This window comes from Pristiophorus japonicus, chromosome 10 (assembly GCF_044704955.1).
Source record: "Pristiophorus japonicus isolate sPriJap1 chromosome 10, sPriJap1.hap1, whole genome shotgun sequence".
NCBI classification, from domain to species: Eukaryota; Metazoa; Chordata; class Chondrichthyes; family Pristiophoridae; genus Pristiophorus; species Pristiophorus japonicus.
The window spans coordinates 105,873,362-105,901,022 of NC_091986.1; the positions used below are offsets into that span (position 1 = coordinate 105,873,362).

General features: G+C 44.1%; 1 protein-coding gene across 2 annotated transcripts in view; it reads left to right on the forward strand.

The window, feature by feature from the left end:
* The window catches only part of slc36a4 (solute carrier family 36 member 4), a 457,837-nt gene that overhangs the window by 216,780 nt on the left and 213,396 nt on the right, over positions 1 to 27,661 (forward strand). For both annotated transcript variants that reach the window (XM_070891988.1, XM_070891989.1), the window contains exon 11: positions 19,398 to 19,567. In XM_070891988.1, the coding sequence (XP_070748089.1) occupies positions 19,398 to 19,567 (170 nt within the window). The remainder of the gene's footprint in view (positions 1 to 19,397; positions 19,568 to 27,661) is intronic.

The following is a 27,661-nucleotide window of genomic DNA, read 5'->3' on the forward strand; positions in this document are numbered from 1 at the left end:
GGGTGCATGCTTGGAGGTTGGCCACCAGAACATTGTAAATAGTCATGTGTGAGGCAACTAAGGCATGGAAGCGGGTTTCCGTGGCAGATGCGCTGAAGCAGAGGCAGACACTATTAGAGGTGGAAATATGCGACTTTTGTGATGGAGAATATACAGGATTGGAATCTCGGTTTAGAGTTGAGTAGGGCGCCAGGGTTATGAACAGTCTGGTTCAGCTTGAGCCAATGGCCAAGAAGAGGGAATGGAATCAGTGTCGAATGTGCAAATTTTGTGGCAGAGCCGAAGGTGATAACTTTCTCAAATGTTTAATTGGAGGAAATTGCACCTCATTTATGACTAGATATTGAACAAAGCAGTCTGGCAATATAGAGTCAGTGGCGGGATTGAGAGAGGGGGTGGTGACATAGAGCTGGATATTGTCAGCTTACACGTCAAATCTGATCTATCCTCATGTTTCCGGATGATCCCACCAAGATGTAGCATGTAGATGAGGACAATGTGACATTCTTATAAATGTGTAAAAGCCAAGTTCAGGACCAATTATCTGGATGAGGAAGCCATTTTTAACCATCTTGGCTCATTCATCTGAAAAACTTGACAGTACTCTTATTGCAGCATCAAATTGTTTAAGTAATTCCAGGGATATTGCCTCCATTACCCTATCTGAGAGTCCATTCCATGATTTGATCACTTGTGAAAAAGAACTTTGTGATATTAGTCCTAACTTTACTGTTTAGTCCTAACTTTACCGTTTAGTAATTTGAGCCTATTCTTGCAATTTAATTTGAAATAAATTTCCATATTTACCTTTATCATCCAATTAACAATCTCAATAAAATCATCTCAAATGCAAGGTTGAAAATCCCATTTCCACAATCTTTCTTTATAACTCAGACCGTTAACATTTAGGGATCATTCTCAGGGTTCTTCTCAGTGCTGTCATCAATGCTTAGCTGTTTTCTCCTGTAGGCCAGTGGCCAGAGCTGAACCCAGAACTCCAGGTGTAGTTTGACCAGAGTATGTTACAGGTTGACCATGGCTTCTTCGAATTTGTATTCTACTATCTTTACTATATAGTTCAGCATTTTCTTTTCTTTGATTATTGCATTGCATTATTTGGACATGTGGGTCGAGTCTTTATGTCCCTTTTAACTTAATCCTTGGATTTCTCAACACCATTCATGGAGTAAGTGTGTTGCTCATTTTTCCTTTAAGCTTAACTTAGTTGAGTAAGATGGTCAGGCAGGATCTCCTCCCTCCTGGTCCATGCTGAGTACTGTTTACTAGGCAATTATTATACAGATGATCCTTAGATTCACTTCTATTCATCACTTTATTTATTTTAGCCTGTTTGCATCTTTTCTGATTCTCACCTTTTTCTGACTCTCCTCTCACTTGAATTGTGTAAAAATAAAAGTTATTACTGTAATGTTTTTAATCCCTAGCTATGCTTTTTTCCTAGGTTACTCTGTCTATCTGCCCTTTTAATGTATTTCTGCACGTTCCTATTTTTCTGGAAGTAATTGGTACCTGGATTGGTTTCTAGGTAAAATAATGGAGGCAAAAACCCTGGAATCTTCCCACAGGCAGTGGGATGCTGTGATAGGGGACTGCAGGGTTCTATAAAAGGATGAACAAGTTGGGATGAATGGCCTCCCTCCTCTCTGCTTATCTTTGTGAAAATATGCACCACAATTATTTCAGAAAGGTTGGATCAGACACTTGAGACAATCCCGAATGATGTCCTGCAATATATCATTGCTAAAGCCCTCAAATAGGTAACAGTAGATAAACTTGGCAGACTCCTCTTTAGAGAGATGTGCTCGGTCAGTTTCCCATTTACCTTTATAAATATCTGAAATAAAGTGCAAGTTCCAATCATGCAATCTCAGCTTCCACTTTCTTTGAGGGTCATGCTGAAGCACGAGGGTGAAAGCATTATACTCTGCTTGAGCATAGAGCTTGGAGACAGAGCTAGGTGAATCTCAGTCGGAGTGGATCACAAGCAGAGTAGAATAATTTGGTGATCGTAGGAATTTGGTGACGAGGAGGAAGGCTATTTATCATGCCCAAATCAAGGAGGAGTGGAGCCACAGAATCCGAGGACTCTGGGTTAAGTATCCAGATATCTAACATTTAGGTTCTTTGTGTTCAGTATTTCAGTGGTTCATGTTAACCTTGAGTAACTAATTTTGTCTTTTTTCTCTCTAGGTCAGGGCAGTGGGCTAACTAAGAAGTTTAGTTAGTCTAATAAATAAGGGCATGACAGGACACCTCAGTCCCGTCGAATGCACATCCTGTGCCATGTGGGAATTCCAGAATGCTTCTTGTGTCCTGGACAACCACATGTGCAGGAGCACATGTGTCATCAGCTGGAGGAGCTTGAGCTCCGGATTTTGGAGCTTGAGCAGTGGATGGTGTCACTGCAGTGCATTCTCGAGGCTGAGAGCTACATGGTTTCAGGAGGTGGTCATCCTGCAGCTTAAAAGTTTGCAGGCAGAGAGAGAATGGGTGACCGCCAGAAAGACGAGGAGGACCAGGTAGGTAGCGCAGGAGTCCTCTGAGTGCATCTCTAACCAGTATTCAGTTTACTGGTGAGGGCGATGGTTCTTCTGGGGAGTACAGTCAGAGCCAAGTCCATGGCACCATGGGTGGTTCAGCTGTAGAAGGGGTGAAAGGAGGAAGGCTAGAAGGTTAGAAAAGCAATAGTGATACGGCTTCAATAGTTAGGGGAACAGACAGACATTTCTGAGGCTGCAAACATGATTCCAGGATGGTATGTTGCCTCCCTGGTGCCTGGGTCAAGGATATCTCTGAGTGGCTGCAGGTCATTCTGAAGGAGGAGGGTGAACAGCCAGAGGTCGTGGTCCATATCGGTACCAATGACATATGTAGAAAGAGAGATGAGGTCCTGCAGGCAGATTTTAGGGAGCTAGGAAAGCGATTATGAAGCAGGACCTCAAAGGTATTAATCTCTGGATTACTCCCGGTCCCACGTGCCAGAGAGTACAGAAGGAGAGAGCAGATGAATGTGTGGCTGGAGAGATGGTGTAGGAGGGAGGGCTTTAGATTCCTGAGGCATTGGGCCCAGTTCTGGGGGAGGTGGAACCTGTACAAGCCTGGCGGGATGCACATCAACAGGACCAGGACCAAGATCCTCGTGGGGAGGTTTTCTAGTGTTGCTGGGAGGGTTTAAACCAGTTCGACAGGAGGATGAGAACCTGAGCATAGATTCAGAAGAGAGCGAAGCAAAGCTGGAAATGGAGGACAGAAAATTAGTGTGAGTTTGGAAGGCAGAGGAATTAGAAATTCGACAACAATGTTCATGGGCTTCAGAACATAAGAAATAGGAGCAGGAGTAGGCCATGTGGCCCCTCGAGCCTGCTCCGACATTTAATAAGATCATGGCTGATCTGATCTTGGGCTCAGCTCCACTTACCTGCCCGCTCCCCATAACCCATCACTCGCTTATCGTTCAAAAATCTGTCTATCTCCACCTTAAATATATTCAATGACCCAGCCTCCATAGTTCTCTGGGGCAGAGAATTCCACAGATTACAGGCCTCTGAGAGAAGAAATTCCTCCACTCAGTTCTAAATGGGCGACTCCTTATTAAACTATACTCCCAGTTCTAGAATTCCCACAAATGGAAACATCCTCTCTGCATCTACCTTGTCGAGCCCCCTCAGTATCTTGTATGTTTCGATAAGAGCACCTCTCATTCTTCGAAAACTCCAATAAGTATAGGCCCAACCTGCTCAACTTTTCTTCATAGGTTAACCCCTTCATCTCAGGAATCAACCTAGTGAACCCCCAGGTCACTCTGTACTGCAGCATTTTGCAAACTCTCATCATTTAAATAATTTGCTTTTTAATTTTTCCTGTCAAAGTGGATAACCTCACAGTCTCCGACATTATACTCCGTCTGCCAAATTTTTGCCCACTCACTTAGCCTGTCTATATCCCTTTGCAGATTATTTGTGTCCTCCTCACAAGTTGCATCTTTGTATCATCAACAAACTTGGCTACATTACACTCTGTCCCTTCATCCAAATCATTAATATTGATTGTAAATAGTTGAGGCCCCAGCACCGATCCCTGTGGCACCCCACTATTTACCGTTTGCCAACCTGAAAATGACCCATTTATCCCAACTCTCTGTTTTTTGTGTGTTAGCCAATCCTCTACCATGCTAATATGTTACCCCCAACCCCATGAGCTCTTATCTTGTGCAGTAACCTTTTATGTGGCACCTTATCGAATGCCTTCTGGAAATCCAAATACACCACATGCACTGGTTCCCCCTTATCACCCTGCTCGTTACATCCTCAAAAAAAACTCCAGCAAATTTGTCAAACATGATTACCCTTTCATAAAACCATGCTGACTCTGCTTGACTGCATTATGCTTTTCCAAATGTCCTGTGATTGCTTCCTTCATAATGGACTCCAGCATTTTCCCAACGACAGATATTAGGCTAACTGGTCTATAATTTCCTGCTTTCTGACTACCTCCTTTTTTAAATAGGGGCGTTACATTTGCAGTTTTCCAATCTGCTGGGATCTCTCCAGACTTCAGGGAATTTTGGTAGATTGCAACCAATGCATCCACTATCTCTGCAGCCACTTCTTTTAAGACCAAGGATGCAGGCCATCAGATCCAGGAGACTTGTCCACCTTTGGTCCCATTATTTTACTGAGTATTTTTTTCAGTGATAGTGATTGTTTTAAGTTCCCCTGCTCCCTATAGCCCTTGATTATCTATTATTGAGATGATTTTAGTGTCTTCTACCATGAAGACCAATAGAAAATATTTGTTCCATGTGTCTGCCATTTCCCTGTTCCTCATTATTAATTCCCAGTCTCATCCTCTAAGGGATCAACGTTTACTTTAGTTACTCGCTTCCTTTTTATATATCTGTAGAAGCTCTTACATTTCTTGCTAGTGTACTCTCATAATCCATATTCTATCATTTTTTTAGTCGTCCTTTGCTGATTTAAAAAAAATTTCCCAATCCTTTGGCCTCCCATTAATCTTGGCAACATTGTATGTCATTGTTTTCAATTTGGTACTATTCTTTACTTCCTTAGTTAGCCACAGATAGTTCTCCCTTCTCTTAAAGTCTTTCCTTCTCACTGGAATATATTTTTGTTGAGAGTTATGAAATATCTCCTTGAATGTCTGCCACTGCTCACCAACCATCTTATACTTTAATCTATTTTTCCAGACCACTTTAGCTAGCACTGCCTTCATACTTTTGTAATCGCCTTCATTTAAGATTAGGACACTGGTTTGAGACCCAACTTTCTCACCCTCCAACTGAATTTGAAATTCCACCATGCTATGATCACTCTTTTCTCGAGGATCCTTTACTATGAGATCATTTATTAATCTTGACTCATTGCACAGTACCAGATCTAAGTTAGCCTGCTCCTTGGTTGGTTCCACAATGTACTGTTCAAGGAAACCATCTCGGATACACTCTATGAACTCTTCCTCAAGGCTACCTTGGCAACTTGATTTGTTCAATCAATATGAAGATTAAAATCGCCCATGATTATTGCCGTACCTTTCTTACAAGCATCCATTATTGCTTGATTTATACTCTGTCCAACAGTGTAGCTTGTGTTCATCATCATCATAGGCAGTCCCTTGGAATCGAGGAAGATTTGCTTCCACTCCTAAAGTGATTTCTTTGGTGGCTGAATAGTCCAACACAAGAGCCACAGACCCTGTCACAGATGGGACAGATATTTGTCGGGGGAAGGGGGGGGGTTGGTGGGACTGATTTGACGCACGCTCCTTCCGCTGCCTGCGCATGACCTCTTCACGCTGACAGCGTTGAGATTCGAAGAGCTCAATGCCCTCCTGGATGCATTTTCTCCACCTAGGCTGGTCTTCGGCCAGGGTCTCCCAGTTGTCAGGGAGGCTTTGAGGGTGTTCTTGTAACGTTTCTGCTGTCCACCTTTGGCTCGTTTGCCATGAAGGAGCTCTGTGTAGAGCAATTGCTTAGGGATTCTCGCGTCTGGCATGCGGACTAAATGGCCTGCCCATCAAAGCTGATCGAGTGTGGTTAGTGCTTCAATGCTGGGGATGTTAGCCTGGGCGAGAAGGTGCGTCTGTCCTCCCAGGAGATTTGCAGGATTTTGCGGAGACGTCGTTGGTGATATATCTCCAGCGACTTGATGTGTCTGCTGTACATCGTCCATGCCTACGATCCATACAGGAGGGGCGGGTATTACTACAACCCTGTAGACCATGAGCTTGGTGGTAGGTTTGAGGGCCTGGTCTTCGAATATTCTTTTCCTCAGGCGGCCGAAGGCTGCACTGGCGCACTCAGCTAGTGTTAGGGGGCCTGTAGACTACGCCCAGCAGTGACTTCTTCCTCTTATTATTTCTAATCTCCACCCAAACTGATTCTACATCTTGATTTTCTGAGCCAATATCATTTCTCACTACTGCACTGATCTCATCCTTTATTAACATAGCTACCCTACCTTGTTTTCCTTTCTGTCTATTCTTCCGAATTGTCGAATACCCCTGAATATTCAGTTCCCAGCCTTGGTCACCTTGCAACCACGTCTCTGTCATGGCTATCTGATCATACCCATTTATATCTATTCGTGCCGTCAACTCATCTATCTTGTTATGAATGCTGCGTGCATTCAGAAAAAGAGCTTTTAATTGTTTCCTTTTACCATTGTTCCCTGCCTTGACCCCACTTTCTGATACACTCTTATTTTGGCAGTGCTTCGGGGAGAAAGTAAGTGCCCTTACAGCGCTGTTTGTGGGCCAGGAGGAGCGGGAGTGCTTCCTCCCAGCTCCCCATGCTACTTTTTCCTTTGCCATTGAACCCCTTCCCGCCCCACCATCAGAGCCTGCCCCCCCCCCCCCCTCCAAAGTATCCCTGGGATTGGATCATGATTCAGACCCCCACTCTCCCACCTCACGATCCCACTGAGGCAGCAGCAAATTCCTTACTTGCTGCAGCGGCCTCTTCTGGAGCATTGCCTGCCCGACAGGGAACCAAGCCAGTCAATCAGACTGGCCTCTAGGCGAGGGACCTGATTTAAAAAAAAAGACGCACTACTCTACAACATGCAGGACCAAACCTTCCCTCCGCCCGTCCCCGTTTACACAATCTGCCCTGTCAATATCAGGACCATTATGCCTGCTTCAAACAAAATCCTGTTCCCCACTCTTGGAGGGCTCCAAGTGGAGTCATTGGTCTTAAGCATTGATCTCCAAGAGTATTAGTCCCTTTGCTTAGAGCAACTTTTGGGATTTGGGCCTGAATACTGTCCATACAATTCCCCCAACCCTCCCTGTTTTACTACTAGCTAGGTGATGCAGTGCAGAGTCTACTTCCTCCTAATGAAATGCATCATTTAGAGTTTGTATCTGCACAACACATTATTACAGCTTTCAAACCTCCATGCAGATGACTCCCCACCATGATCCATTGGTTTGGATGGCAACTTTGTACAATGCTAATTATAGAACAGTTCCTCTCTGTAAGGAGTATGGGTAAACAGTCCAACTCTGCCTAGTACCATTGCTGGAACATTGAACAAAAGATGTGTGTTCCTAAGTGATTGTGTTTAATTTGTGAGAAATTAGGTAGCTGAGTTCAGTGGAGACATTTTGGGCCGGATTTTCGGCTTTCGGGTTTTTTTTCGGAGAAAACAGTAGCGATACGTGAAACTTACCGTTTTCGCTGCACTACTGTTTTTAGGCCGAACTTTTGGGTTTTACATCGGTTGGATGAGAATTTGTGACCAAAAAAGCGAGTTTTTCCAAATTTAGTCCGGGGTCGGGAGCACTGTGAGAAGGGCTTGGGAGGAGGGAAAAAAATTCCAAAAAACATTCAAAAAACATTTACAAGACCCTTAACTGTCGAATCGCTCACAAAAAATTGAAAAATAAAAACTTTAACTTGCCTTTTTTGCAGGTTTTCATATTTAGCGCTGCTGGCAGGGTTGCACCGACAGGTTTGACCTGTTTGTATTCTGGGTGTGGTGTACGGGTCGGGAGAGTGCCACAAGTCCAATGGTAATGCAATCCGTGTCATTGTTCATCGACGCAAGTCTCCCCATCGTCCCATCGCTGCCGCAAACAATGAGCCAAGGATCCCGCCCGGACTTTGCGACCGTGTTTTCGCCACGGAGGGTCAATTCACGGCGAAAACCCGGTCGCAAACGTCCCAAAAATCCGGCCCTACATGTTTTCAAGAGATGAAATGCAATATTTTTGCATATTCCATTTAAGCGATTGTTAAGGAAATGCAATTGGGCATAACATTGAGACTGAGCAAGTGCGTGATAGTGATGTTGATGAGAAGTGTTTCATGGAATGCAATTACAAAGTGGTTTTATGCCAGTTTCGTCCACATTAATGAGATTGTATTGGTTGTATTGGTTGGACAGTTAATAGGAGAATAATAATAGAAATGGTTAAAGGAATAATTCCTTACACATTCTGCTTTAAACATCTACTGCAAATCAGCCCTGAGCCAGGTATAAACATATTTTCCTAATAGCAAAGTGCCAACATATAAAATCTCAAATTAAAGTTAATGGCATCATCATAGGCAGTCTCTCGGAATCGAGGAAGACTTGCTTCCACTCTTAACATGAGTTCTTAAATGGCTGTACAGTCCCAATACGATAACCATAGTCTGTGTCACAGGCGGGGCAGATAGTCGTTGAGGGAAGGGGTGGGTGGGACTGGCACGCTCATTCCGCTGCCTGCGCCTGATCTCTGCATGCTCTCGGCGACGAGACTCGAGGTGCTCAGCGCCCTCCTGGAAGCGCTTCCTCCACTTAGGATAGTCTTTGGCCAGGGCCTCCCAGGTGTCAGTGGTGATGTTGCACTTTATCAGGAAAGCTTTGAAGGTGTCCTTGTGATGTTACCGCTGTCCACCTTTGGCTCGTTTGCCATGAAGGAGTTCCAAGTAGAGCGCTTGCTTTGGGAGTCTCGTGTCTGGCATGCGAACTATGTGGAGCTGATCAAGTGTGGTCAGTGTTTCAATGCTGGGGATGTTGGCCTGGTCGAGGACGCTAACGTTGGTGCATCTGTCCTCCCAGGGGATTTATAGGATCTTGCGGAGACATCGTTGGTGGTATTTCTCCAGCAACTTGTGGTGTCTACTGTACATGGTCCATGTTTCTGAACTGTACAGGAGGGCAGGTATTACTACAGCCCTGTAGACCATGAGCTTGGTGGCAGTTTCGAGGGCCAGGTCTTTAAAGACTCTTTTCCTTAGGCGGCCAAAGGCTGCACTGGCGCACTGGAGGCGGTGTTGGATCTTGTCGTCAATGCCTACTCTTGTTCATCATGGACATGTTTCCACCATCTTCTCTCGGTGGCTGAGGAGCTCCTCCCGGAGTCACAAAATTAATGTATGTGTATGTCTTCTCACAATTTTATATCTTGGACTAATGACTTCAGTTTCTGGGGGAGGAAGTGAAGACAATGGTGACCAATGGACTCGGAAGTTGGGGCGTAATCTGGCTCTGTGGGTCTCTGCCCGTTCAGAACAGCAATGACATTCCAGTGGGGGAGGCACTACATTTGCCAATGTCCTGTACCCCTTGTCTGCAGTTGGTAGGGGTGTGTCTGTGGCATTCCCAGAGGTATCCATTGCTGTTTGTGGGCCTGCCAACTTGGGAGTAGAAGATGATCACGAAAAAGTACCTTAAATCTTTGTCCTGACTGGTTTGTGACTTCCCCTCTTGGAACAACAGGTGTCACTCAGAGATTCTGTCTGCTCTGCTGTGTGGGCTGGGCACCCTTTTGCTTTGTTACTGACCTGACCTCATCTACCTTTATTATGGTAATGACCCTATCTCTGGCAACCAAACTACCAGAGTTTCCACCCTCAGATCTCCACTGTTCCTGTGAAAAGACAGGCTGATATCTTGTGTATGGAACATTCATCAGAACTAAAAAGCTTTTCAGTCCTGATGAAGCATTTGCACCAAAAACATGCTTGTTTGTTTTTATTTATGAATTTTTAATCATGTTTAGTTCTTTGATCATACAAAAACATCCTGGACATGTTTCCACTGTTGCAAATGCAAGAGTATTATATAATTTACTTTTTATCACTTTTGCTGCTTTTCAAATAATAGTTTTGATGGTTTATTTCATATTTTTTCATTTGGACTTCTACTGAAGGTTAGCATCTACTTTGGAAATATAAGAACTTATTGGCCCAGAAATCCCGGCCTCCCCGGGTCCATACGAAGTTTCTACGGATTCGGGAAGGCATCAGAAAAGCCAGTTTTCAGCGCACAACGCGCATGAGTTGAAAACCAGATTTTCTGATCTGTCAAGTTTCTGGCTTAACAGATTTCGCGCATATCTGGAGCGAGGACATTTACAAGGGCAAGATTGCAGGATTTACCCATATCTTGCCCAGCAAATGTCCTCAAAACTCTTGCGCCTGATAAAAACAGGCGCATTGCCTACTTTTACAGGCGTAAGAGTTTTAAAACACACAAAAACATTGTAAAATAAAAAATTTTAAACACGTTGTTAAAAATCCTCTCCACTACGGTAAGTTTATTTTAAATCATAATTAAAAGATGTTTTTTAAAAATCAGAATGTATATTTTTGAAATACATAAATAACTTTCATTTAATAAAAATATTTTGTGCATTTTTTCTATCTTTTATTATTGATATTAGTGTTTTGGGGGCTGTTTCTCCTTCATAATAATGGGAACTCCAACTTACGGAGTTCCCATTATTATGAATGAGAATATACTATACCTGATTGGCTGCCCAAAGCCATGTGACTCCAGCTCCAGGCTTGCGCATGTCCTGACGTGCAAGCGTGGCGACGCGCAGTCAGGAGAGGCCTCTGGACCGGGATCTCGCGTGGCTGCAGCAGCTTCAGGCAGGTGCACATCTTTTTCTATATCCATTCGAACCCCTGCGGGAAGGAAAAACCGAGATTTCTGGGCTATTATGAATGACTGCATTTTGGGAGTTATGAAATGCTTATGACTCAGTCCTCTGATTTGAATGTGTTCGGGGAGCAATATGTAAAGTTACTGGATGATGAGAACTAACTACAAATTTCAGAATTAATGGTTTAAAGAAAATTAATAATCATTGATCCTTGTACGAAGTGTAACACCAATTGTCGGGACTTTAGGTCTACCAAAAGTGTAAAATACACATTGGTTTGTTTCTTTTTCATACAGGTGACTTCAGCTTTAAAATATTAGGGGGAGAAATTGCCCAATGACCTGCTTGGAGGCGGTAACCTTCCCCAGCCGGGACATTTGTTGCTCGGCCCGGAAGTTCCACCTCCGGTGCAGAATTCGACCCTTCCGCCCCTCAATGGAGGCGGAGCGCTATTACATAGAAACATAGAAAATAGGTGCAGGAGTAGGCCATTCGGCCCTTTGAGCCTGCACCACCATTGAAGAAGATCATGGCTGATCATTCCCTCAGTACCCCTTTCCCACTTTCTCTCCATTCCCCTTGATCCCTTTAGCCATAAGAGCCATATCTAACTCCCTCTTGAATATATCCGATGAACTTGCATCAACAACTCTCTGCGGCAGGGAATTCCACAGGTTAACAACTCTCTGAGTGAAGAAGTTTCTCTTCATCTCGGTCCTAAATGGCCTACCCCTTATCCTAAGACTGTGTCCCCTGGTTCTGGACTTCTCCATCATTGGGAACATTCTTCCCGCATCTAACCTGTCCAGTCGTCAGAATCTTATACATTTCTATGAGATCCCCTCTCATCCTTCTAAACTCCAGTGTATAAAGGCTCAGTGGATCCAGTCTCTCCTCATATTTCAGTCCCGCCATCCCAGGAATCTGTCTGGTGAGCCTTTGCTGCACTCCCTCAATAGCAAGAATGTCCTTCCTCAGATTAGGAGACCAAAACTGAACACAATATTCCAGGTGAGGCCTTACCAAGGCCCTGTACAACTGCAGTAAGACCTCCCTGCTCCTACACTCAAATCCCCTAGCTATGAAGGCCAACATACCATTTGCCGCCCTCACCGCCTGCTGTACCTGTATGCCCACTTTCAGTGACTGATGAACCATGACACCCAGGTCTCGTTGCTCCTCCCGCTTTCCTACTCTGCCGCCGTTCAGATAATATTCTGCCTTCATGTTTTTACCCCCAAAGTGGATAACCTCACATTTATCCACATTATACTGCATCTGCCATGCATTTGCCCACTCACCTAACCTGTCCATGTCCAAGTCACCCTGCAGCCTCTTAGCATCCTCCTCGCAGCTCACACCGCCACCCAGTTTAGTGTTATCTGCAAACTTGGAAATATTACACTCAATTCCTTCATCTCAATCATTAATGTATAATGTCAATAGCTGGGCTCCCAGCACTGAGCCCTGCGGCACTCCATTAGTCACTGCCTGCCATTCTGAAAAGGACCCGTTTATCCCGACTCTCTGCTTCCTGTCTGTCAACCAGTTCTCTATCCATGTCAGTGCAATGGAAGCAATCCGCGTCCATGCAGGGGCGCTCCCGGGGTGGTAGCACAGTGTTGAATCCAGCGCCGCGCTCCGAGCCCAACGCCCCACCGGCAATGTCAGTGGTATACGGTAGAACAACCCTCCCCTTTAATTAAAGGGGAGGGCCGCTGCGCGCTCTGCAGTCCCTTTGGTGGTACCAATAATGCCCTTGACCGGGCCAACAGCCTGGCACCCATAACGGAGTGCCAGGCTGCAGGATGGCGGCCCAGTCGACGCGAGAGCCAGCATTGTCAGGCCGACTGAAGAGTCGACCGACAGAAAAATATGGTGGCCCACGGCGCAAACGGCCTCCTCTTTAAGGGGCGCCCCAATGGCGATGACATCGGGCGGCACCATCCTTGCCGTCCACGGGGCCGGCGCGGGATGGTGAGGGGTCAGCGTGCACGGTTATGATGTCATCGCCATGCGTGCGCCAGCCCGGGCGCAAATTGAGGGGCACAGTGCTAAGGGTACAATGCCCCCCAAACCTCTGGGGTAATTTTCCCAGAGGCGCTTTCGATTCCTGGGTAATAACCTCATTGTGCCCCCCCCCCCCCCGAGGCGCTAATAGGGCTATAAAAAAGGGAAATGTTGCCCACTCCGTGTTTAATAAAAATCAACACATTTTGAAAAATGTACCTTGTCTAATTGCATTAAATGTGTAAACTCCTACATGCAAATTTAGTAGCAGTTAAGTGGACTGGCTCAAACTGAACAGCTATCATCTGACGACAATATACTGTCCGCACAAAGTGGAGAATCTAGAGAAATAAGCTGCCAATATTTCAGGTTTCTAAATAACATTTCTATGGTATAACAGAATCCAGATGGCCTGGATCATGTCTCATTTGATCCTTAGGTTGGCTTCCTGTTCCCTTATTCCTTCACTTCAACCGTGTTTTTCTTCTGCATATCGGTTTCATTGCTACTTTTCCCATTTTATTTTTTTTCTATTTTGGTCCTTATAATGTTTGAACCTTAAGAAAAGTCAAGGATGAGAAAATGCCATTTGTTGCATCAAACCTCATTCCTTTAGTAACTAAGGGTTCATTCACACACCAACTTTAGTGTTGTAGCAAAGCAGGTTGTCCAGCACCTGTTGGTACCTGATACAGATTGCAGACCATTGTATAAATGTGGTCTTCTGTAGTTTGGATTCAGAAAAGGAAGGAGAGATAATGAATAGCCAAACAGGACACCGTCATTTTAAACATATTCGTTCCTGGTATGTGGGCATCGCTGGCAAGGCCAGCATTCATTCCCCATCCCTAATTGCCCTTGAGAAGGTCGTGGTGAGCCGCCGCCTTGAACCGCTGCAGTCCGTGTGGTGAAGACACTCCCTCAGTGCTGTTTTGGAGGGAGTTCCAGGATTTTGACCCAGCGATGATGAAGGAACGGCGATATACTTCCATGTCAAGATGGTGTGTAACTTGGAGGGTAACCTGCAGGTGATGGTGTTCCCATGCGCCTGCTGCCCTTGTCCTTCTAGGTGGTAGAAATTGTGGGTTTGGGAGGTGCTTCCAAATAAGCCTTGATGAGTTGCTGCATCTTGTAGATAGTACGCACCGCAGCCATTGTACGCCGGTGGTGGAGGGAGTGAATATTTAAGGTCGTGGATGCGTTGCCAATCAAGCGGACTACTTTGTCCTGGATGCTGTCGAGCTTCTTGAATGTTGTTGGAGCTGCACTAATCCAGGCAAGTGGAGAGTGTTACATCAGACTCTTGACTAGTGCCTTGTAGATGGTGGAAAGGCTTGGGGGAGTCAGGAGGTGAGACATTCACAGCAGAATACCCAACCTCTGACCTGCTCTTGTTGCCACAGTATTTATGTGGCTGGTCCAGTTAAGTTTCTGGTCAATGGTGACCCCAGGATGTTGATGATGGGGGATTCGGCCATAGTAATATTGTTGAATGTCAAGGGGCGGTGGATAGACTCTTGCTTGTTGGAGATAATCATTACCTGGCACTTGTGTGGCGTGAATGTTACTTGCCACTTACCAGCCCAAGCCTGACTGTCAACTTGGTCTTGCTGCATGTTGGCATAAGAACATCAGAAATAGGAGCTGGAGTAGGCCATACGGCCCCTCGAGCCTGCTCCGCCATTCAATACGATCATGGCTGATCCGATCATGGGCTCAGGTCCACCTCTCTGCCCGATCCCCATAACCCCTTATTCCCTTATCATTTAAGAAACTGTTTATTTCTGTCTTAAATTTATTCAATGTCCCAGCTTTCACAGCTCTCTGAGGCACTGAGTTCCACAGATCCACAACCCTCTGAGAGAAGAAATTTCTCCTCATCTCAGTTTTAAATGGGCGGCCCCTTATTCGAAGATTATGCCTCCTAGTTCTAGTCTCCCCCATCAGTGGAAACATTCTCTCTGCATCCACCTTGTCAAGCCCCCTCATAATCTTATATGTTTCAATAAGATCACCTCTCAATCTTCTGAATTCCAATGAGTAGAGGCCCAACATACTCAACCTTTCCCCATAAGTCAACCCCCTCATCTCCGGAATCAACCCGGTGAACCTTCTCTGAACTGCCTCCAAAGCAAGTATATCCTTTTGTAAATATGGAAACCAAAACTGCATGCAGTATTCCAGGTGTGGCCTCACCAATACTCTGTACAACTGCAGCAAGACTGCCCTGCTTTTATACTCCATTCCCTTTGTGATAAAGGCCAAGATTCCATTGGCCTTCCTGATCACTTGCTGTACCTGCATACTAACCTTATGTGTTTCTTGCACAAGTACCTCCAGGTCTTGCTGTATTGCAGCACTTTGCAATCTCTCTCCATTGAAATAAAATGGCATAGACTGCTTGATTATCTGAGGAGTTGCGAATGGCACTGAACACTGTGCAATTATCTGTGAACATCCTCACTTCTGACCTTATGATGGAAGGAAGGTCATTGATGAAGCAGCTGAAGATGGTTGGGCATAGGTCACTGCCCTGAGGAGCTCCTACAGAGATCTCCTGGGCCTGTGATGATTGACCGCTTACCACCACAATCAACTTCCTTTATGCTGGGTATGACTCCAGCCAGTGGAGAGTTTTATCCCTGATTCCCATTGACTTTAGTTTTACTAGGGCCCCTTGATGCCACACTCAGTCAAATGCTGCCTTGGTGTCAAGGGCAGGCACTCTCACCTCACCTCTGTAATTCAGCTCTTTTATCCATGTTTCGACCATGGCTGTAATGTGGTCTGGAGCCGAGTGGTTCTGGTGGAACCCACACTGGGCATCGGTGAGCAGGTTATTTGTGAGTAAGTGCTACCAATTGCTGATGATTGAGAGTAGACTGATGGGGCGGTAATTGGCCTGATTGGATTTATCCTGTTTTTTGTGGACAGGACATACCTGGCTAGTTTCCCACATTGTCGCATAGATGCCAGTGTTGTAGCTGTACTGGAACAGCTTGGCTAGAGACGTGGCTAGTTCTGGAGCACAAATCTTCAGCACAATAGCCGGGATATTGTTTGGGCCCGTAGCCTTTGCTGTATCCAGTGCGCTCAGCCATTTCATGATATGACGTGGAGAGAATCGAATTGGCTGAAGACTGGCTCCTGTTACAATGGGACCTTTGGAGGAGGCCAATATGGATCATCCACTTGGCACTTCTGGCTAAAAATGTTTCAGCCTTGTCTTTTACACTCACCTGCTGGGCTCCGCCATCATTGAGGTTGGGATTATTCATGGAGCGTCCTCCTCCCGTTAGTTGTTTAATGGTCCACCACCATTCACCACTGGATGTGGCAGGACTGCAGAGCTTTGGTTTGATCCGTTGATTGTGGGATCACTTGGCTCTGTTTATAGCATGCTACTTCTGCTGTTTAACATGCATGTAGTCCTGTGTTGCAGCTTCCCCAGGTTAGCACCTCATTTTTATGCACGTCTGGTGCTGCTCCTGACATGCTCTTCTGCACTCCTTATTGAACCAGGGTTGGTCCCCTGGCTTGATGGTAATGGTAGAGTGAGGGATATGCCAGGCCATGAGGTTATAGATTGTGGTGGAATACAGTTCTGCTACTGCTGATGGCCCACAGTGCCTCATGGATGCCCAGTTTTAAGCTGATAGATCTGTTCTGAGACTATCCCATTTAGCACGATGGCACACAACATGATGGAGGGTCTCCTCAATGTGAAGACGTGACTTTGTCTCCACAAGGACTGCAGTGGTCAATGCTGTCATGGACAGATGCATCTGCAACAGATTGGTGGGGTCGAGGTCATTGGTTTTTCTCCTCATGTTGGTTCTCTCACCACCTGCCACAAGCCCAGTCTGGCAGCTATGTCGTCAAGACTCGGTCAGTAGTGGTGCTACCGGGCCACTCTCGGTGATGGACATTGAAGTCTCCCACCAAGAGTACATTCTGTGCCCTTGCTACTCTCAGTGCTTCTTCCAAGTGATGTTCAACATGGAGGAGTACTGATTCATCAGCTGAGGGAGAGTGGTAAGCGGTAATCAGTAGGAGGTTTACTTGCCCATGCTTGCCCTGAAGCCATGTGACTTCATGGTGTCCAGAGTCAATGTTAAGAACTCCCAGGGCACTCCCTCCAGATTGTATATGACTGTGTCGCCACCTCTGGTGTATCAGTCCTGCTGGTGGGACAGGACATACCCAGGAATGGTGATGCAGGAGTCTGGGACATTGGCTGGAAGGTATGATTCTGTGAGTATGACTTTGTCAGGCTGTTGCTTGACTAGTCTGTGGGACAGTTCTCCCAATTTTGGTACAAGTCCCCAGATGTTCATGAGGACGACTTTGTAGGATCGTCTGGGCCTGGGCTTGCTATGTCGTGGCCATAGCCATTGGCGAAGTGGATGCCAGGTGGTCCAACTGGTTTTATTCTTATTGTTTTTTGTAGCGGTTTTTACTACTGAGTAGCTTGCTGGGCCATTTCAGAGGGCAGTTAAGAGTCAACCACATTGCTGAGGGTCTGGAGTCACATATAGGCTAGACGAGGTAAGGACGGTAGATTTCCTTTCCTAAAGGACATTGGTGAACCAGATGGTTTTTACAACAATCCAATAGTTTCATGGTCATCATTACTAATAATAGCTGCTTAATTCCAGATTTATTTAGTTGACTAAATTAAAATTCCCCAGCTGCCGTGGTGCGATTTGAACTCTCGTCTCTGGATCATTAATCCAAGCCTCTGGATTACTAGTCCAGTAACATAACCACTATGCTATCATTCATATTTTCATGTGATGATTCATCAGGATCAAAAAGTTAAATTCCAAAGTGCTGCTTAATCACTTCATTGTACCCTTGCAGAGCAGATTTGATATAAAAAAAGCCACTTCTAATTCTCACACAATCAATAGTATAAATATCATGCATATTAAAAATGCAATTAATTCAAATGTAGGTGTTCCACATAACCATTATAGCATGACGTTGCACACTTTAACTGATTCAAACTGCTAAAGCTCAATTAAGTATGAATTGGCTCTTCCAACATGAAGCAAACTTGGGAGCAATTCGGTCCCAGTTTGCACACTACTCTGTGAAGAATGTGCTGTCAAACATTCACTATAATATAAGGCTGCATATTGAATGCCCCTGCAGTTTTTACCTCTACTACTTCACTTAACAGATCTTTTAAGAAAATTATCACATCTGTCAAAAAAATGTCTTCATTTAGTTTTCATAGTTTACTATATTGTATATACCTCAGTGAAGTCCATAACAGTTTCCATCTTTTTACTTTCCTTTTAAAAGTGGCTCTTTTTCCTCAAATAAAATGTTTAAAAAATCTCTTCCTTCCAGCTGCTGTTACTGGATGAAGGAACTTTTGCAACTTGAAGAAAATTAATTAATTCCTGAAAAGCAAAAAGGGGTTTTAAGAAAATTGGGCATGTTTTACGTTCCTTTATGAATAAAAATAAATGTTATGCCCAATATCATTTAGTATTGTCTCAATAGCGTACAGCAGCAATGTAATTCAGTTTAAATAGTACAATCCCCCAGAGCTCAGGTATCAGATCTGAAGAACAGAAAGCTATGGCAATTACAGATAAAAAAATACTGTATTTGGCAATCAAATTTGAAGCAGCCCTTATTGTCTGCTGCATCCAGTTCTTTAAAAAGTATAACGTTTAATGTTGTCACTGGTGGCTAAAAAATAGGCTCTTTCAATAGCTAAGTTTGGAAAGAAAGAGCTTGCATTTATATAATGACCTCAAAGCGCTTTATCATCAATTGTAGTCCCCGTTACTACAAAAAAGTGAGTTGCTGAACCACACAAACCTGGAAAGAACCTTGGTTTAATCCTTATTCTGTGTTGAATTAGCTAATCTCCCCAGGGTTGCTACAGTTGACCTCAGCACCCTTGGATGAGCAAAATGACCAGGGTTCCTCCTGCTGATTGCTACGCAGTGACCCCTGCAATGCAGGAAACTGTGCAGCAATCTGACTTGGTCTTTGTGCCTGACTAGCTTGCCATGCCACCCTGTCAAGGCTCGGACATGAAGAACGATGAGGTGGGGTATTGCAGAGTACCCAACACCTTTGAATCGAACTTCAGCAAAGGGTTAGTGCCTTCAGAAGAGCAGGAGGTGACAAAAATGGTGTGAAGGGAAGAAAAGGGAGAGTATTTTTGTATTACCAATTACTATAAAAGGATTGTTTTTTTTGGAAAAGAAAGATAAGTAACCACTATAAATGATTAATCGGTTCTGGGGTGGAGAGAAGAGAGATGATTAATTAGGTTCATGATTGTCCTGAAACTGCTTTCTTACATTTTGTTTCTTTCACGATTAGATTTCTTGTTATAAATTATTACAAAATTGCAACAACAAAACAGCTAGGATCTTGTTACACTCTAATAGCATCACAAACCTGTTGTACCCTGGTGACATGTCATTAATTGTTTCTTCTAGGCTATACCAGCTGGTGAAAATCCTTTACTCCTTTGGAATCTTGGTGACTTACACAATCCAGTATTACGTACCAGCAGAGATCATTCTGCCAGCTGTTTCTGCGCGAGTACATCAAAGATGGAAGCTACTTTGTGATCTTGTGGTCCGAACCCTCCTTGTTTGTCTTACCTGTGAGTAGATTCCAAGCAATTCCATGATAAAGAAAATATTGTTGTCTCCTGTGTTTGCAAAAACCTGAAACATTATAGTTGGATGGACATTGTTTCCAGACTTTTTTTTATTTAAGAAATTCATTAAGAACATCACAAAGATTTCCTTTTTTGTGGGCTACTAAGAATTTATTTTAATTGGAGGTATACTGATATTGTGTGTTGGCCTTTCCCAAAAGCTTGTGCCTAGAAAAGTCAGTTTAACAGTTTATCTGTAACTTTGAGTCCCTTGAAATTGCAGACGTCAGGCTTCTGTGTGATACGTCCATTGTTTAAGAGCTGAAGGCTAATATAGATTTTACTGCCTCATATCCATTAGATATCTATGTTTATATCTACAGATTTTATTATTTAGGCGATTAAAATGTATAAAGGTCTTTTTTTATTATTGGGTTAATTCCAAGATCGTGTACAGGTGGGCAGTCGAATTCATAAGGACTGTGGGTCGCACAATCGAGACTAAAATATTGCAGCCTTCTGTCTGCGCTCCCAATGAACATGATCGCAAATTACTCCTTTTGAGTATTACATCAGTTGTGACTGCAAGGTGATCATCTCAGTTGAAATGGTAAATTGCGAACAAAACGGTGAAACTGGGGGCAATAATTCATAGGGGTCAAGTTTCTGCCGCCCGCTAGAACAGCGCACGTCGGCGAGGCCCGCCTAATTTATAGAACAAAAATTGTGCCGAATACTTACCTTGCGATTCTCAGATATCTGTAGGTCCATTTCCACCTCGGCGCGGCGCAGCAGGAGCTGCTGGGGGCGGAGCTACAGCCCTGCGCCGAAAACTATGCCGGCAGCTGCACGCGTGCACAATAGCTGCTGATGTCCTGTCTCCGGGGCGACGACCCTATCCCAGGCCAAAGGGACGTCGGCCCTATCTCTGGCCGAGTGGCCTGCGCAGCTTACCTCGGTGACGGGGCCCGCCCGGCCTCTCGCTGGGGTGGGCCCCGCCCGAAGAATCGGCGGCAGCGGCAGCAGCCCGGCATCGGCTGCGTGCAGGGCTCCTTCGTCGTCTTCTCTCTTTCCACCCCCCCCCATCTTCTTCTCTTCCCCCCCCATCTTCTTCTCTTCGCCCCCCATCATCTTCTCTTCCCCCCCCATCATCTTCTCTTCCCCCCCCCCATCTTCTTCTCTTACCCCCCCATCTTCTTCTCTTCCCCCCCCATCGTCTTCTCTTCCCCCCCCCCATCGTCTTCTCTTCCCCTCCCCCATCGTCTTCTCTTCTCCCCCCCCCATCGTCTTCTCTTCCCCCCCCCATCGTCTTCTCTTCCCCCCCCCATCGTCTTCTCTTCCCCCCCCCATCGTCTTCTCTTCCCCTCCCCATCGTCTTCTCTTCCCCCCCCCCATCGTCTTCTCTTCCCCCCCCCATCGTCTTCTCTTCCCCCCCCCCATCGTCTTCTCTTCCCCCCCCCCCCATCGTCTTCTCTTCTCCCCCCCCCCATCGTCTTCTCTTCCCCCCCCCCATCGTCTTCTCTTCCCCCCCCCCCCCCATCGTCTTCTCTTCCCCCCCCCCCATCGTCTTCTCTCCCCCCCCCCATCGTCTTCTCTTCCCCCCCCCCCCATCGTCTTCTCTTCCCCCCCCCCCCATCGTCTTCTCTTCCCCTCCCCATCGTCTTCTCTTCCCCTCCCCATCGTCTTCTCTTCCCCCCCCCCCATCGTCTTCTCTTCCCCCCCCCCCATCGTCTTCTCTTCCCCCCCCCATCGTCTTCTCTTCCCCCCCCCCCCATCGTCTTCTCTTCCCTCCCCCCATCGTCTTCTTTCACCCACCCCATCATCTTCTCTTTTCCCCCCCCCCCCATCGTCTTCTCTTTTTCCCCCCCATCATCTTCTCTTTTCCCCCCCCCCCCTATCATCTTCTCTTCCCCCCCCCCCCCCCCATCTTCTTCTTCCCCCCCCTCTTCTCCCTGGTGCTGCAGTAGGTGAGTAGAAATAATTTTTTATTTATTAAATAATTTTACATTTTTTTTTAAATATTTTTAAATTTAATTTGGATTGATTTATTGATTTATTTATTGATTTATTTATAATTTATTATTGATGGCTCTTTATTTGTAAAAGTGAAGTTTAATGTTTGTGAACCACCCTTTTCCCCCCCCCCCTACATTCCCTACGCCTGATTTGTAACCTACGCCTGATTTTCTAAGTGTAGGCAAGGTTTTTCTGAGCGTACAAAAATCTACACTTACTCCATTCTAAGTTAGTTTGGAGTAAGTTTTTGCTGCCTAGACTTGCAAAACAGGCGTAAGTGGCTGGACATGCCACCTTTTGGGAAAAAAAAAATCTGTCTAAAATGAAACTGTTCTAACTTACTAGAACTGGAGTAAACTAAAGGCCGAGAATTGCAATTTCTAAGTACTCCATTCTAAACTAGTTGCTCCAAAAAAATAGGAACAACTCAGGCCGAAACTTGACCCCATAGAGAGGAACCAGGGATAACTAAAACATGGCTGCATAAAGAACAAGATTGTCAGTTAAATATTGCAGGATATATAATGTATTTAAGGATAGGGAAGGGAGATGTGGGGTAGCTGTACTAATTAAAGATAACATAAATGCAGTAGAAAAAGTTGTAACTAACATTAAATTAGGAACAGAATCCATTAGGATTGAGATAAATGGTAAGAAGCGATTGATCATGCTAATCGGTGACGAGTAGCAGAATGGATAGTTAACTGGCTAAAAAACTGAAAACAGAGAGTAAGGGCTAAAGGTAGTTATTAAAACTGGCAAAAGGTGGGAAGTGATGTTCCACAATAATTTGTGTTGGGACCACCGTTACTCACCATTTACATAAATGTTTGGACTTGAGAATTGGAAATACAATTATCAAAATTTGTGGATGACACCAAATTATGGAGGGGGCGGGGGTGCGGGGGTATAGTTATTTCTGGGGACGACGACAATAAAATACAAGATTTTAACAAATTTGCAGAATGGCCATATAAATAACAAATGAATTTCAATATAGATAAGTTTGAGATATAAGGAGGTATAAGGTTGGTATGCAGGTACAGCAGGCGGTTAAGAAAGCAAATGCCATGTTGGCCTTCATAGCGAGGGGATTTGAGTACAGGGGCAGGGAGGTGTTGCTACAGTTGTACAGGGCCTTGGTGAGGCCACACCTGGAGTATTGTGTACAGTTTTGGTCTCCTAACCTGAGAAAGGACATTCTTGCTATTGAGGGAGTGCAGCGAAGGTTCACCAGACTGATTCCCGGGATGGCGGGACTGACCTATCAAGAAAGACTGGATCAACTGGGCTTGTATTCACTGGAGTTCAGAAGAATGAGAGGGGACCTCATAGAAACGTTTAAAATTCTGATGGGTTCAGACAGGTTAGATGCAGGAAGAATGTTCCCAATGTTGGGGAAGTCCAGAACCAGGGGTCACAGTCTAAGGATAAGGGGTAAGCCATTTAGGACCGAGATGAGGAGAAACTTCTTCACCCAGAGAGTGGTGAACCTGTGAAATTCTGTACCACAGAAAGTTGTTGAGGCCAACTCACTAAATATATTCAAAAAGGAGTTAGATGAAGTCCTTACTACTAGGGGGATCAAGGGGTATGGTGAGAAAGCAGGAATGGGGTACTGAAGTTGCATGTTCAGCCATGAACTCATTGAATGGCGGTGCAGGCTAGAAGGGCCGAATGGCCTACTCCTGCACCTATTTTCTATGTTTCTATACTCCTCGGAAAACAAGAGTCTAAATGGGGAGAGGTGCAAAGGAATCTTGGGAGTTCAGATTCACAAATTTTTTAAGTAGCGCCTTTTTATGCCACTGCTTGTGAAAGGGAGGTGTATGTTTTTGTCAGTAGATTTTATATTTGCCGTTTTAATTTTTCCTCAGCTTTGTTTTATTTTGCTGGCATCTGTTGATGTGCAATGACATTTTACATTGAAGTAATGACGGTTGGTGTACAATTACTGATCAATGCAGTCTGGTCACATTATTTGTGATGAACGCTGTTTCAACATTATGTGGAGAACTTATTCTAGTTTTGATTCATTTTTTTTTGTAAGCAGCAGTTGGTAAGAACAGTAACTGTTGATGTGTTCTTCATTATTCCATTGGTCACATTTATAAGGAGGATGTTTTTAACATAATCATTGTAAGTTTATCAAAAAATAATCTGTACTCATATCAATGTGATTTTATATCTGCTAATATTTACCTTGGAAAGTTATATGTTCTCACCTGCAGTCCATTCCTTTTCTGTTACAGTGCTTATCTGCATTTTCATATTTTAAATTTAGGATTTAATCTGTAGTTAATAGAAATAAAGCATGAGACATGTATTCCTATAGTTTGGGTTTAAGTGTACATTTGGCCTCAAATCGCTCGAGTGCTCATCAGCCTGCCTTTTAAGAGATATAAGTGCATATAGTGGCAAATTTGAGATTACATTATCCAGTAAACATAATGAGCTTCATTTTTATGGCCCCCGGGTCACAGTAGCGCAAGTCTAGATATTGGGCAGTAAAAGTAAACTCCTGATTGGTAGGGTCCCAGGCTCCACTTATGAGAGACACTGCTGATGGTGAACCTGAGACAATATCCAGTGCTGATCTGAAATTTGTAACAAACTCGAAAGCCTAAAAGATTAAAGCACATACTCTAGGTCACCATCGTAGAATAGATTCAGAAATTAATTTCAAATGAATCCCTTTCCAGAACAGCAATGAGCATTACTTCTCCCATTGTCTGAGCTTTCTGGGCTTAATTTTCCAGACAATTTTACTATCAACTCCTCAGTAAAACTATTTTCATAATAACATCCACACTGGTGGTACGGCATACTCACTGCCTGTGTGCGCACAATAAAGTAATCTATTATTCTAAATCAGTAGTGACCGGCAAATGAAAGTAAACCTTCTCGGAGACTTTTTAAGATTGTTTAGATTTTTCAGACAGGATTTTTGTCACTTGCATAGATATAGCCAATATCCTTAGTAGGAAAGGATTCTTTATGTAATATTTAGTAGTTGACTTTTTCAAAACATCTGGCTTCCATTTCATAACTATCACTTCAGTACCAGTACTGCATAGTAACTGTACACCTGAGTATACTGAACAGTTAGTTTCAGTGCCTAAAGGAAGCAGACATTAGCTGCAGCTACCACACAAAACTCCTGTGCTGTGTGTCTTTTGCATTCCACAGTAGAGTTACTGCCATCTTTACTATGTTTGTATGTTCAAGCAAGAAACTTCGTAAGACCCAGATATTATTGCTGATTTATATTTTAAAAATCGAAGTAATGTTTGTAATGGAAGCTTTGTGTAGATGTGATTACAACTGTATGTGGGCCTATGTACTTGTATGTGTGCAAAAGTCCAGGAATCAAAGATGGGGGGTGAGGGGGCAAAATTTTTATTTATGGCTTTCTCTTTTGTGTCAAGTGTTGTGAGATTGACTGGTTTAAACCTGTAGATATCAGATGATGTAGGTGGTGAGATCTTCAAATTGCATTTTTTATTATTCTTGGATCGAGTGACGGAGAACCAATGTCAGCTATTACTAATAACCTCCACAGGCACACTGCCTACTGCACAATATGAATCCTTATTTTTGTAAGATCTATATATCAATGACATTAGATTAATAATTTATAAAGATTCAACTATTATTTTTAGAAATATTTGTCAAGTAATAAAGCAAATTAGATTTTATCACGATTTGAGTGTCAGCCATGGATCAATAAGTAACACTAGCCTCTGAGTCAGAAGGTTGTGGGTTCAAGTCCCACTCTAGAGACTTCAGCTCAAAAATCCAAGCTGACACTCCAATGCAGTAATGAGGGAGTGCTGCATTGTCGGAGATGCAGCCTTTCGGAGTAGATGTTAAACCGAGGCCCGGTCTGCGCTCTCAGGTGAATGCAAAAGATCCCATGGCACTATTTCGAAGAAGAGCAGGAGAGTTATTCCTCATCTCCTGGCCAATATTTATCCCTCAATCAACATCACCAAATCAGATAATCTGGTCAGTATCACATTGCTGTTTGTGGGAATTTGTTGTGTGCAAATTGGCTACTGCATTTCCTACATTATAATAATGACTACACGTAAAAAGTACTTAATTGGCCGTAAAGCATTTGGGACATCCTGAGGTTGTGAAAGGCACAATAGAAGTGCAAATCTTTCTTTATAAGGAACTGTTTTCAAAGGGTTTAAATCACTTTTCAAAGCTGAGCTAAATTTCCAAATCCCATAATCCTCTTTCTTAGCAAAGACTGCCTACTTTTCACCTCCATAACATCAGCGACCTCCGCCCAAATTCAGCCCGTGTAATGCTGAAACCCTTATTTCATGCCTGCGTCACCTACATATTTGACTCTTCCAATGATCTCCTGGCTGACCTCCCATCTCCACACTTGGTAAACTTCAGCTCATTCAAAACTCTGTTGCCTGTATCCGCTCATTCATCAAACATTCTCACTGACCTATATTGGCTCCTGGCCTCCTAATGCTTCAAATTTAGAATTCTTACCCTTGTGTTTAAAACTCTCCGTATCTTTGTAAGCTCCTCCAGCCCAACTGTCCCGAGCTCTTCGTTGCTCTGATTATGGCTTCTTATGCATCCCCACTCCCTTTGCCCCATGATTTGCAACCATGCCTTCAGCTGTCTAGGTCCGAATTTCTGGAATTCCTTCCCTAGACTCCAGTTTCTCCATCTTCCTCTCTTCTTTTAAGACCCTCTTTAAAACCCACCTCTTTGAGCAAACTTTTGGTGAGCTCTCTCTAAAACCCTCTTTTGGCTCAGTGTATTTTTAGTGTGAAACGCCTTGTGACGTTTTTCTAGGTGCAATGTAAATGCAAGTTATTGCAAGTAAGTGCAGCTTGTGCATTTAGAATTTTGTTCAAGATGTGTTATTTTGCTATTTGATATTGGCCCTGAAATTGTGGTCGGCAGCGTAACTAAGGAATACACCCTGACCGCTGAAAGAGATCCACACTTACCTGGTGCGAGGCTCCCTTCAAAAACTAGCAATGTTTTGCTGTGGAATTGAGCGCAGTGTAGTGTCCCACGGATCCCAGGGGTGCATCGTTTGAGTAAGCGTACTTGGGGTCACGTGGGACAGTGCTCCAATCAGGAAACAGAAATCTCCAATGCCTGACATCAATCAAATTTTAAATTAAACGGTGTGAACATTGATTTGAATTGATGACTTATCACTCCCATGATAATCATTATAACACTCAAGCTAAACTGGTTAGGAATATTTCTTTAAAATAAACATGTATCCCTTTTCGAGGATCCAAAGTGAGGTTCGGCGAAGAAATATTTGGCAGCAAATCTTGTTTCAACATTATCCAATTACTTTATTATGGAAAAGGTCTGGTGGCTGGGAATAATTCTTAAGGAGAGTGATGGACAGCAGAGTGAGAACAACAAAGTAACAGCAGTGTTTGTATAGCAATACAAAGCTACGTTGAATATTAAAACATTTTCCTTTTCCTAAGCATATCTCACGTAATAAATGATTTTGCCACAAAATTATGGTGGCAAGCTATTAGTAGCATTACTTTTGTCTAATGGATTTAATGAAGGATTTAATTAAATTTTGCCCAAAATACAGCTCTGTGGGTTTACTTCTGGTATGTAATTTAAATTGCAAAGAGAGATTATACAATCTAGGGTTGTATTTCCTGGGATTTAGAAGATTAAGCGGTGACTATCTTCGACCACCCTTTGTGTGTAGAAGAATTTCTTAAATTCAATCCTGAAATGCATGAATCTAATTTTTAGACTATGCCCCCAAGTCCTAGACTCCCCAACCAGCGGAAATAGTTTGGGGCCGAAATTCCTCTGTTGTGCGCCTCCGAGGGCGGTGCTAATGGGGCGCAAAAGTGTTTTCACCCAGGGGTGATGAGGAGGGGTTCACTAATAGCTCCCACAAAATTGCATGGGAGTTAGCGGAGGCACGAATCCATTTGCACTGCACCCACTGGTAGCAGAAATAGACAGTTTCTTAAACGATAAGGGATTATGGGGAGCGGGCAGGGAAGTGGAGCTGATGATCAGATTAGCCATGCGCTGCCATGTTACTGCCAC